This window comes from Centropristis striata, chromosome 12 (assembly GCF_030273125.1).
Source record: "Centropristis striata isolate RG_2023a ecotype Rhode Island chromosome 12, C.striata_1.0, whole genome shotgun sequence".
NCBI classification, from domain to species: domain Eukaryota; kingdom Metazoa; phylum Chordata; class Actinopteri; order Perciformes; family Serranidae; genus Centropristis; species Centropristis striata.
This window is the reverse complement of record NC_081528.1, coordinates 21736819-21750434: the sequence shown is the minus strand read 5'-3', so window position 1 is coordinate 21750434 and position 13616 is coordinate 21736819. Positions and strand designations below refer to the sequence as shown.

The window sequence follows — 13616 nt, the reverse complement described above, 5'->3', positions numbered from 1 at the left end:
AAAATTATAAATCTCTCTATGAATGCTATTCAGTGGGATGACCTGATTGCCTCTGAATGCCTTTGCTTCAGTTGATGGTGTTGTCTCGTCATGAATGCTGGGTAATATTATAATTTCCTAAACTAGGCTAGTCTCACTGTCTGTCAGTTTGTGTCACTTGGGGTATGCATGTAAGAGGAAGAAACTGAAATAAATGCTGTATTTACCTCCAACATCTTAGCTGTTTTTGCTTTCTAACTTTAGACTCCATTAACTTGCGATATTCTCCCGCCAGCACCAGCCCCGCTCACAAGTACTACCTGGCCATGGATCCAATGGGGGAGGTTCTTTACGTGTCTGACACCAGCAGCCGCAGAGTGTACCGGGTGAGGAACCTTGGGCAGCCAAAAGATCCATCTCGCAACCTGGAGGTAGTGGCCGGGACGGGGGAGCAGTGTCTGCCGTTTGACCAGAGCCACTGTGGAGAAGGCAGGAAGGCCACTGAAGCTGCACTCAATAACCCTCGAGGTAGGAGAATATTGACACTACATCTAAAGAAGTCACTTTCTCAGTCAGCTCACTGTAACCACACACTGTTGCCATGAGCATGGATTACATTTATCGTCCCTCCCGGCTAATATACAGAGAATTTGTGCTCACACATCAGTATTCAGTTATATTTGCTACACCTAGCTGGAGCACGAGGCTATGGCTGGTTTTCTGAAGGTCAGTACTTTTGTATTGAAGCAGCTCATCACACTGACATTTTGAATAATTTATTATTTTTCTGATTTCATGAAAAAAAATCAGGTAGTCTGCATTTATTTCACTACATCGTACACCCTTGAACCCTACATACGTGAAAGGCTGTAATACATTTAGAACCATTATGAGACACAAAGAAACAACTATCACAATCTCATAAAAAGTCACTTCAGTAATCTTTTTCTTCAAGGTATAGTATTTCAAATCATCTGTGTGGGAAGGTGATTTTTTTATCCGAGCATATTGTTATCAAATTTCATGCTTTTTCAGAGGAAGCTAGAGGTGTTGGTATCAATGCTGAGTTACAACATGTATAATCCCAGATAATATATCTGCTCCCGGTCCTTCCTGTGGCTGGGTGCTGTTTTATCAAGTCAGAAACCTACTGGATACTTTATTCAGAAATATTCTCTCACTGTGGACTGACTCCCCACATTTGGAATTATGTATAAATTATTAATTATTGGATAACAGGCACAGTGAACTAATGTTCTATTTTGTCAGACACAAGATAATTACAGTACAACTCCATCGTGATTAGATTTATTCTCTTCAATTATCGCACTGACTTTCTTTCCCTTTAAAATGCAAATATGTTTATATAGGATATCAGTTTTCTGAAGCGTAATCCCTGCTCAAGTATTAATGTTATGACTGATTTCTGTGTTATGTTTTGACTAAAGAGACAATCATTTAAAGCTTTGGTGTTCATATCATTTGTAAAAAAAAAAAAAGCACTTTCACTTTGAGCCCTCAGATACTCAGATATGCTGTGGCATTAAAATAAAGCTTAATTGGTTCAAGGACCCTACTGTGTTCTGCCACAAAAAACACCACACACATCCCAGCCAGCAGCCCGTACTGTTGACACCAGCTAGGACGGATTGATGGATTCATGCTGTTTGTGCCTGTTTCTCAACCCTGCCATCAGCATTTTTAAATATGAATTGATTTAACCAGGCAACATTAATGTTTCCACTCTTCATCCATTCAATTTAAGCCATTATCATGTTGCTTAAAGTTATTTTTAAAGCTTATTACGTTACTTATCTGATTTATGTTGTTTTTATAAAAAAGGAAATTGTCCGCCTTGTATGCCAAAACACTGCTAGACTTTTCCCACAGCACACATTTTTGCCATGTGACAGCAGGAAAAACACAGGTGTGACTAATAAAACTAGTAATCATGGCAGCAGTCCATTCTGGTGTTCCAGTTTCAGGACCCTGGTATTGTGCATGCTGGCTCACTCTCATGGCTTACTGGGACACTTCAGTGGAATGAGGCCATCATTAATGTTATTAGTTGCACCTGTGCTATTCTTGCTATAAACAAGTCAAAATGAGGTTTATTGCATACATACTCAATAGGCAGACTCAGGTCCAGATTAGGACCGACAACACATTTTTATTCCGGACCAGGACCAACTTTTTTTGGCAAACCGATCCCAGCCGCTTTTGAACAGCACATCGCCATCGCATCACCTCATCTATCATTATTTAGCCATCCGCCAATCACCACAGTTAGCAAGGCTGTTGTCAGATCACATGTAGAAGCTCCAGGTAAAAAGTTAAACGGTATGCTCACACTAGCCAGTAAAAAAAAAAAAAGGTGACAAAAAGCGTTTTTGTATCCAAACTTCCAGAATGTCTTTATCCACTACTGTTATGTCGAGTTGGTTCATTGAGATTACTTATTAAATTAAATTAGCCTGTCAACATTGCAAATAGGTCTAAATGAGCATTCCTTAATTTGCCCTACCACTCTGGCTACTTCGCAGTGATATTATTTAAGTTTGTAGTACTGGCAGTGAAAGCAGACAAATCTGTCCACATGTGATTGCATTCTCTACATTCCTTAGAGACTTTTTTTGTGTTTGAAAACCATGCCAGCCAAGCAAGGAAGACTCAAGATTGGCCAGCATTTTGTACAGATGGCACCGATTAGCTGATTAAATGTTTTTGTTTTTTTTCATTATTCAGTGTATAGGCATCACATTTTTGCAGTTGCAGGACACAGTAATTCCTTTCGTCCCACAACAATGATGGATACAAATTAAAATGTTACAAAATAACTGTTATTCATTTCAATATAATTTTTTTCGAAGCCACAGGGAGCCACTGGAGAGGGGCTGAAAAGCTCCATGTGGCTCCGGAGCTGCAGGTTGCCCCCCCTGCCAAAGCAGAATAATTGTAAAATCAATGACACAGCAAGAGGCGGCAATAGAGGCTTCAGTGAGAGTTGCATGAGTCCAAGGCAAACACAAGAGGCACATTTCGGACACTAATGTAAGAGTGTATGAGTGACCTGTTGGAGGCCATGGTAGAGGGAGAGAAAAAGGATGTAATGAAGGAGAATAAATCAAATACTCTCTCTGCACCAAGACGAATAGAGATTCTTGCTGAAGGTTTGCTCCAGCAACTTGTGATGGCATAAAAAAGGAACACTTCATCTCACTTGCCATGGATGAATCAACATGGATGGAGCACCTTCCATGACAGAGAGAGAGGGCATTGGTTCAGCGCTTAGAAACTCAACACCCTTGTCTGATATATCACTGCATAATCTGCCCTGTTTCTGTGTGCTAGTCCGGGGGAAATGTACTCAGGAGCCACGGCAACCGTGATGAGAGCCATTTCTGACAGAGGTCGGTGCAACTTTTGATGATTTGCTCCTCCACAACAATGTGAGGTGGCTCAGCAGAGGCAGAGCACTGGAGCGTTTTTGGGCCATTTGCACAGCACTTAAACCTTTGTGTCTGAGCAAAAAAAAAATGCAAAAGCCAAAATTTGTTTCCTGCAAAATGAAGAGAAAATGGAGGCTGTTACAGTTCTGACGGATATCACATCCCACCTCAATGACTTTAATGTCAAGCTTCAGGGTAGAAACAACACAGTGACCTTGTATCTGTGCTGCTGCATGCTTTTCAGAGGAAGCTAGAGGTGTTTAAACTTGACATACAAGAGGGCATTCTGCACTTTCCAAAGGTTTTGGAACAAACCCAAGGAAAAAAATCATCTCAAAACCATGCTGAGCTCCTGGAGAGGCTGATTGAAAATTTCCAAACTCGCTTTGAGGACTTCAGCTCGGAAAAACAACTTGTGCTGTGCATTGGAAACCCATTTCTTGTCACAAATGTCACAGAATCCTCGATTGAAGGACAGAGAATCTGCCCCTGGGTCAATACAGCTGCTCTGCAAACAGAGTTGATTGAGCGGCCGAGAAAACCTGTTTCTCCTGGAAGCTCACTGCGACCCTGTCACTTTCTGGACAAAAAGGCTCCCTGCAGAAGATACTGCTTGCCTGCAGAAGACGGCTCTTTACATCCTCACAATGTTTGCTTCAACACGCTGCTGCAAATCAGCATTTTTCAACAACGAATACAGTGAAGAATTCAGCGAATACTGCAGCAGACTCGCTAATGAACACTTCTCCGCCTGGCCTTCACACCTTTTTCCTTCGTAATTACAATTGGACCTTTCTTTCTGAAAGCTCTGATATATCAGACTTGGCACTTAATAATAGTAAGGAAGTGCCTGAAAACCAAGCAAACATATTGTGCCTGTCATTCAAAGTAATTAAAATTCAATGACTATAGTGCTGTGTTGACAGTTCACTCTCACACAGCCAAGTCGTAAACATGGAAATCTTTCCCATTACTACCATCCATCCCATATGATGGGAATGTGGCATCAGGTTGAAGGTGGCTGGAGCTGTGCTGTGGTCACCACATTTATTATTAAAAATGATAAGGGTATAATTTGTCCCACCCTAGGTGATGAAGAAAAGCACAGGAGAGGCAGGGAGATGTCAGTCAAGCAGTGTACACACCCACACAGGCCTGCCAACTTCACCTGGCTTCAACAGGCATAAAAACCTGTGCTGCAGCAGCTCACTTCACTTCCTCACCACTCAAAATGACCAACAATTGCACCATTACAACCCAGAGGGATGCTGTAATTTAAAGAAATTGTCAGTAAAAAAGTGGGTAAAAGCTGGCCACAAGATAAAAATACAGAAATACATTACCCTGTATATGACAAGGACAATTATTTGATCTTTTTTTTTTTATTAAACTGACTATTATATCCTGGCTAATAGGGTAAGCATGGCTTCCCTTTGGCTTACAGGAGAAAATGGCACTTGCAGGCGCTGAACTTTAACCAAAATACGCCTGTCATATTAAGCTTTTCTAATGTAGAGAAGTGTGCAGATTCAGCTCTGATTCCCTCTTAGCTTTAGCCCAGTTCAGGCTGTTTGAATTAATGCACACATATTTGAGACATTAAGCCCGGAGTGTCGATTTAAATTGGTTAATCATTACACCCTTAGTTATTAGCTGTCAGGAGTGGATTCCAGCAGTGTGTCTTCACTGCTGGTGTATAGTGCTACTGTTTTATATCCTTTCTTCTATCCTGCCCGTTAACTGGAAAAAGTCTTACCAGTCTCTTCTGACGTCTGTCTTCAATGTGTCACCCACAGGAAAGCTGGGGCAGCGGAGCTCTGTAGTAGTAAAGTGTAGACACACAGTGTGTCTTTACAACGTGTACTGAAACCATCGTGGCTTCCGTGTTGAGAGAAAAACATTGTTTTTAATTGGCTGTGGTTTTTTAAAGGTATCTTTTTTTAGATTTTCAGCTGCATTCGTTATGGTTGAAATTACAAATGAACATGAACTTATACTAATGATTATGGCTCGCTGCACTGATTAATAATCAGCCAATTAAACCAACTGAACCACAGTAAAACAGATCTAGAAGTCAGTCAGATTCACTTAGTTTAGGTGGCATTCACAAGTTTTAGTTCATTCTGTTGCATAGCTTGAAAAAACTGTTGTACTCTGCCGTACTTCTGTTGCCAAAATGCATGCGCACCCTTATGAAAGTTGTTAGAGTTAACAAACTGTTAAAGGGTCTATATGAATGAGAGAAAAGGATGAGGGTAGGGACTGACAACAACATAGAGGATGTGGGAATAATAGTATGTATAATTCATCAGTGTTGTGATGGTGATGGACCTTTCTACCACTTAGACTGAATAAAAATACCCAGCATATGTGGAATCAGCCTAATAAACTGTAGTGGATATAAACAATATAGTATAAAATATATTGTAATTTGTGAAAGCTTCAATCGGGCTATATTTGGCTTGTGTGGGCTACGTTTGTACAGCAAGCATGTGCCACCAGGAAGAAGAAATAATCTGTTTACTGGCCTCACCAATCACACCCACACACCTGGCCACCTCTTAGTCCCCAGGTCGCACAGGAGATTTAGCCACAGGCCTGTCACTCAGGCTACACCCACAGTCCTACACGGCCTCTCCTGTCAGTCACACTCAGCTTGTGCGTGCGATGCAGTCTGACGTCTGAGGCAGACAGCCAGTCGATATGGACCACGGTAAACTAATGTAGTGCAGAAGTGTCTCCATTCTTCAAATGCCACTGCTTCTTAATACAAAGAGGCTCCAAATTTGAAAGCAGAACTTTTTATTACCCCTAACTTCCGGAGTTCACACAGAGAGAGGAGGGAGAAGATGATGAAAAGCAAAAGGAGAAGATAAGAGAAAAACAAGATTGGAGTTGATTCCTGCTACAATCTGACAGATGATCTGAAGACTGTTATTCTCAGTGTATGTGCCCCTTCTACCTTAGAACATGCTGTATCTCTGTCTTTGTACAGTAATAGAATATTCTGTCCCAAGACTCCTCCTGTTCACGCACGGTCAGGTATTTTATACTCTTTGACTCACTGCACTTCACAGACTCTTCTGTGGCCATTGTGCTCCGACTAACCAGCTCTTATAAAGGCTCTGGAGATTTCCGCCTGGAGCCCCCTGGTTCCCTGTCATCCATCTGCCACAGCCCATACTCATCCTCCTCCCCGCACCCCTTTCTCAATGGTAATGAGTTGTAGACTTCACAGAGAAATATCTGTCCGTTTCCTTTTTTTGAAGCTCTTGCTCTGTGATTCCACAGCATTGATCTTGTCTTGTGTCCTCTGGTGAGCTCCTTCTCTCCAAATTAGAACCTTCCTTCTTTTTCTTTCTCCACACCCTCCGTCTCTTTCTCTTTCCTTCCTCCTTTCTCTTCGGTGAATCATCCTTGTGCCCCGGTGTTGATATAGCTGCAGTCGTCCTGCTGTGACACATAATATTGTTACACCACGGCAAACAGTTGTTAAATAGTAATCCATATTTTTAATTTTAGCCAACAATGTTGCAGCACTGTTGAGCTCACTGCTGTTGCCCAAGTTTTATAGTCTCTCCATAGCGTAAGCTGCAGGGATTATCTTGTGTCCTTCAAACACTCACTTATGAATACAAGATCTGGGGCATTGTTTAGAGTTGGCTCCACATGCGCTACTGCAGTCAATTAGCTCGGTAAATAAAAGGGCCTTGCTCCATTTAGGATGGATCCCATGTCTGACATGAAAGAGGCGTCAGTCCCACAGGACTGCACAGCCTTGGCTCGCATCTCTGGACTCCTTCTGTTCACAACATGAAGGGGTACTTTTCTTTCTTTTTTTCTTTTTTTTTTTACACATTTGGTAAATAATAGTTGTGCGTATGTAAAAATAACTGGCTGTGTTTCATGGGTTTGGACAGAGAAGAGTTAAGAGAGTGACTCCAGTGATTGAGAGTTTAGTTGTTGTTGTTTGCCATGTGCAGGTCTTATCTGTGATTTGTTGACTAGTCCCAGACAGCAAAGCTGATATCCACAGAGAAAATAGTGTGTGCACATATGTGTGTGTGTGCACATGGCAGTGAGAGCTCGCAGTGACAGTCTCTCACTCCGACCCACAGGGGGCAGACTAATGCCCTTATCAGAAGCTGACATGCTGCCACCACATTCCTCCCTCTTGCCCCGTTGGCCTCTCTCTCTGTCTCCTTCTCTTCTTTCCTCTCCGACTCTGCTTTCTTTCTGTCTCTTTCTCTGTGTCTCCCTATTCCCCAAACAGACAGACACAACACATTTGTCCCCATCTCACTCAGCCCAACAGCTGCGAAGTACGCCATCGGAGTGGAGATAGCACGGCCCGGGTGCGGAAGAAGCGGTGGGGTTTAAACTGGTTGCGGTTGTCAGCATGTTGAACAGCAAGGCCGTTTTTTTTTTTGTAAAAAGAGTCACAGCCAGGGGTAAATACGCTTCACATGGCACATCACGGCTTGGCCACCAACCTCCGACCACAACAGCCAAGCTCCATGCTGTACAGTATCTGTCTTGGCTGGTGGTTGACATATAAGCAGCTTAGGCGAACGAATATCTTCACACATTGGGCGCCAGTCTCATTTACAGAAATGGCTGAAAACATAGCAGTGTGCAAAGGAGCGTTTCCTAGTTTATTTCATCAGTGTAAATCAAGCATTCGATGCTGTCAGCAAGCCCATACACAAACCATTAACTCAGCAAACACCAGTCCCCTGCTTCTACTCCAGCAGTGGAGTCATATGAGCGGTAGTGTCCTGCAATTGCGCAGCTCTAATCACTGCAGCCTGCATTCCACTTTTCTGGAACCTGCCACTTCCCAAACTGTATTTTCTGGCTGCAGCAGTGAAGTTAGAAGATCTCCTAGGGCTGTGTAGCCTCTATGCCAGCTGCTCTGTGTTGTAACTTTGGAATGAATATGCCATTGTTATTCTACCTCTGGCTCCCATAGCATTTAGTGCAGAGTGATTGTTGCGTCTCACAAAATAGAGAAAGGGAGAGGGAGAGCGGGAGCGGATTAAATTGATAGAGAAAAAGAGGGAGCCGGGAAAGAGAGAGAAAGGAGAAAGTGAACGCAACAGAGAGTAAAAAATAATATGAAATTTATTGAGAAAAATAGAGAATGGGGGAAAGAGAGAACAAGAGAGTGAATGAAATGGATAAAGAGAGAGAGGGAACTCAGTGTTTTGCATCTAAATCCTGCAGCGTGCAGCAGTCCCACAACTCATCTGCATATTAAACTGGCCCTGTGGCCGCCTTCCCTCTCAGAGGGTCAACTATCATTGTTTCTGTTGGTTTAAACAGAGCACTACTTCGCAAAACAAGGGCATCAGATAAGTCACACTGTGTTTTCAGCTCTAAGATTCCATTTGTGTGTGAGCCGGTGCATATGTGTGCGCAATTTTTAACAGGCTGCTCCTGTGTTTCATTTCACATTGACCGAGCTTTTGTCTTTGCCCCTGGACATTCCTGCATTAATGATACACACATGAATTAATCACACAGCAAGGCAAACAGCAGCATACTCTATGATAATGCAAATTAGAGAGACGCCATTGGGTCATGCTATTTCTACCACAGCTTGTTTTCTCACTGCAGCATCCATGATAATTAGAAGATCGGCAATGGTTTGTGCAACAGACATGCATCACTGAGCAGCCACAATAAGAAGTTCTGCCGGAGACTCGCTTTTTTCCCAAAACTAATGCAGAGAATATAGCTGCCAGCGGCAAATCCGGAGGGCCAAGTAAAAGAGCATCAAGCAAAGTACACAGCACACCGGTACACCCAGGACCTGTCCAGTCAGTGAGCAATTTTTACATTACTGGAGGAAGAATTGCAGAGATATGGGCGATGTCCTGTTTGCATATTTGCTGCTGACTTTGTCACAGCCCAACAGTCTGCAGTACGTGATGTAAGTGTTCCTGACAGAACTGCAAGAATCTTAAAACTATTCAGTCACTACAGTAACAAGCAATGAGCTTATTCAACTGTATTGCATTGTCACACATGAGTAAGTCAGTTTTGGTAAATAATGTATGCTGTGTTCTCAATTTAGAGTACATGTTTTCAATGAAAATTCCCTGTTTATGCATGGTCATATATGATGTTATCTAGAAGACTGATGAAAATGTCATATGCTTTACATACAACACTACCGCAAGCTGTACTATATGTAAATTTTTGAATGTTCCGACGTTCTTGAATGACACAAACAAAACCAAATTTGTGATATGAGTCTGCTTTTTCATCATACCTAAACAATAGAATAGGTTGTTTCCTAGTAACTACCGAAATTACATATTTGACTGTTAGAGAGTAGGCGACCAAGCAACAGTTGTGAAACAGTCACATTTTTAAACTGAATTGATACAAAACTACTTGGTTAGATTTAGGAAAATATCATTGTTTGGGTTAAAATAAGTATGTTTGTTATGTAACTTTAGCTACGCAGACAAGTTAAACCAACCACAAGGAGGTTTTACCTAATTGTTAAATACTCTCAATTTAATACTGATTCCTCTAAGAAAACCTACAATAGAAAACATGACCATCATCGAGCTTGTTATGCCCCATTAGGTTGGATTTGGACGAAACTGGACTGAATTATGCATGTTCTCTAGAACCGTCTTTGGGGCCCGCCTGAGGGTAAGGAGCCACGGAAGAATCAGAACCAGGACTGAGTGGGGAAAACTTTCAGATCCTGCTGGTTTTAAATGAGAGATATATGGTGCTCATGGAAACGCTTGATTTTGTGTGCCACCAAACTCAACACAAAATGAAAGTTCCTGTAGCTGCTTTCAGGAAGTTGTTTAAGTGACATAAGTTAAGTATGTTATGTAATTTAAAAAAACGTTGGCCTTCATTTTTCCTATCCATCCATCCAGACCATCCATCACCTGATTCCCCTCTTTGCTCCCATCATGATATGTATGGCCAGTAGAGGTTGTTACCGTACAATAAACATGGCTATTGGGCAACTAATACGACTGTTTTCAAGGACGTTCTGTGCATTTTCATACATTGAAATTTGGTTGCAATAGAGACCTGGTAGAAAATTAAAGTTGTGCTTAGCTCGCTCAGCTGGCATGAACACAGTTACTCTCTCCACTGGAACTAATGTTACTGCACTATAACAAGGTCACAAAACTTTTTGGGTCGTCACTATTTGCAGTACCACAAGAGGTTTCTTGTCAGGAAATGTAGACACGGGTCATTTAAGCATTAGAACAAATGTTGTTTTTCTGGTGAAGTCTGGAATATGTAGAGACAGCTGCTTCCTAACAGAATGGGGACTCAGCTGTCAAACACCAAAAATGTTTTCAACAAAACTCAAAATAGTGGTTGATTTCACTGGCTAAAATTGATCAAACTACAGTCATTGGGTTCTCTCTTGACCTACATACACATTGGACAAAAGTTTTCAATACATGAGATTATCAGAGCCCAAAGCAAATGGTAAATGGACTGCACTTATATATCGCTTTTATCCAAAGTGATTTACACTACAGACTGCACTCAATCAGTCACCCATTCACACACACATTCATACTGGTGGCGAAGGCTATCCTACAACGGTGCCACCTGCCACCATTGGGAATTCATTTACACACTGATGAACGCAGCATCAGGAGCCTTTTTGGGTTCAGTATCTTGCCCAATGACATGTAGGCTGCCATGGTCAGGGATCGAACCACCAACCTTCCGATCAGTGGGTGACCGTTCAACTGAGCCACAGCCGCCCCTACCAAAGTATGATCTCAACTTCTGCCTGATTGTGGTACTTGGAGGATTGATTGAAATCTCTCACCAATAACATTAAAAGTTCTCTGAAACTGTGATCATAATGGGAAAAAGCAACTTGGAGCAACTTCTAACTTTTTTCTGCATCTTTGCTTCTTATAGTAATTCAGCAGTGTGCCCAAATGGTTCGGAGCATCAAAGAGCTGTTTATAATGTAAAATAGAGTCTTCCCAATATTTCTACCTATTGCATGTGATTAAGATATGGTCAGATAAATAGAAGCATTGTTTGTTTGTTTTTTCATAAAAACGCGAAAAAGAATAGGCTGACATTGACCTTAACTAAAAAGTCATCTTGAACCAAAAACTAAAAAGGCAAAAGAAGTTTGGTAATACATTAAAACATGAGTTTGACTCTGGCCTGGTGGCAGAGCTGGATGGATCATTTCATTGAGCCCAATGTCATGCAAAGTCATGTGGCTGGAACTTAATTGTCCACCAGATAAATGGATAAGACGTGTCTTGGGCTACTTTGAAAAACAGGGATCCATCTCAGTAGCTAGTCTGCGTCCTAATCACCTTGGGTCAGTAGAGGACTCATGGATATTCTGAGGGGAAATACTCATCCCACTGCCAAGATTTGCTAAGGACCAAAGAAAATATAGTCAATGGGCTTAGTAGAGGCAAATTTATGCTGACTTAAAACGAGACTCTACCTGTAAAACGCCTGCTATTCAAGTAATGTATTAGAAAGAACACTATGCAGACTGACAGCTACCTTGTTTGTAGTCGGAGTGTGTAGGGTAGCTTCAGAGAGATTACTGAAGCTCACTGTGTGTGTAATGAAGCCCTGAGTCAATAAGAGATGCGGGCTCAAGGCCAAAGGCTGAGCCTGTGCATCAAAGGTGCAACGTTTGGGCAAGTCAGTGTGCTTGTGCATGCTTGTTTTTGATTGACAGCCTCTGGGTGCCTGGACCTAATCTGCTTTTCCCAGTGAAGGGACACAGAGTTAGTTATGGGTGCCTTGTTAAAGGTATGTCAGGTTGGCAACGTCAGCGTGATCATGGGAAATGTGACACGCGTGTCACTTTAACTGGTCGAGATGGCCACTACTGGCAGCTGGCCTGTCAACCTCCACTGGGAGCCTGGCATGCTGACAGGAGGAGTGGAGCTTTGCCACTGTGGAGGAATAAATTGCATTTACTCGAGGCGAATGCCCAACACACACACGCACACATTCAGATGGAAGCATTTGTCTCGATGCGGTGGGGGCGGAGGGAGCTCTGATGAGGGGAGAGATAGTGAACTCGTGGCCATGCAGGTTGTTTCTACCTTGATTCTTAAAACACACTGACAGAAAGATGAATAAGTGGAGTGATGGTGGCAGGCACAGTTCAGCTTGGCAGTCCAATTGAACCTGCCTGTGTGAGGGTGGAGAGAGAGGGGGGGGTCAGCTGCTGTTATGGGGATGGGAAAACAGAGCCAGTAAATGTTTGCACCTGGGTACCATTATCACCTGCAGTGCTCCAAGAGACCAGTGGCCAGAGCTCCCTCCAAGGAAGCACTCACACAGTAGTTCTTTTGGAAAATGTGGAAGAAAAATCTGAAATGGCTGCAAAGCCAACTATCTGTGATAAAGACTGTACTGCAGTTGCCTCTGGCTCAGTTACTGTGATGTCTTTGTGCTGTATGTTGGAAACTTTGTTTCGGTGGAAGCTGTGCATGGAGCTTTGAAATCTATAGTAGTTTAGTGCCTCTTTCCTACTTTTTCAGTCATGAAAACATTTGTTTCCTCCCATCTGATCCCATTTCCTCTTTCTAACATTGCAAAACCTCACTGGCTTGTTGTTGCAATGGCGTATTTGGTGAAAGAGCTTCTATTGATAGACCTCCTTGTGTTTGTTTGATGTTCTAAACAGTGCGACATAATCTGCAGACGCTCCGCACTGATCCAAACCCCTCAGCCTTTCATGGAGCTTTCTAGTCCAAAGCATTTCAATTGCTTTTATAATTGAGTTTGTCTGCTGCCTCTGTGATTGCTTTGGATCTCTCTTTTGCTATCAAACAAGGCAATTACTGCCAAGTCGCATATTTTCACCAAAAAAAATGTTTATTCGCAACAAAAATTTGCATGCAACTATTGCAAAATCTCCTTTCAGTTCTCTGCACGCTCGCATCGTCTCGCCTCGCCATACATGTGTAGTCTAGCACTAACAGCTAAAAAAAAAGGCAGCTATCAATAATTAATTAATGCGGGTTAATATGTTAACAAACTTATAGTGGTTGATAATTAGATGAGCCACAGTGTCTGATTCAGACTTAATTACTAAGCCACTGTCTGTTCTGTGGGGCTTTAATGAATAATTAATTATAAGAAGCATGAATTATTACTGCTTACCAAAGATCTACCAGAAATACACGCCTG

General features: G+C 42.2%; 1 protein-coding gene across 1 annotated transcript in view; it reads left to right on the top strand.

Annotated features, from left to right (window-relative positions):
* The window catches only part of tenm1 (teneurin transmembrane protein 1), a 202630-nt gene that overhangs the window by 152580 nt on the left and 36434 nt on the right, over positions 1–13616 (top strand). Inside the window, exon 22 of the mRNA XM_059345783.1 lies at positions 275–507. Within this exon, the coding sequence (XP_059201766.1) occupies positions 275–507 (233 nt within the window). The remainder of the gene's footprint in view (positions 1–274; positions 508–13616) is intronic.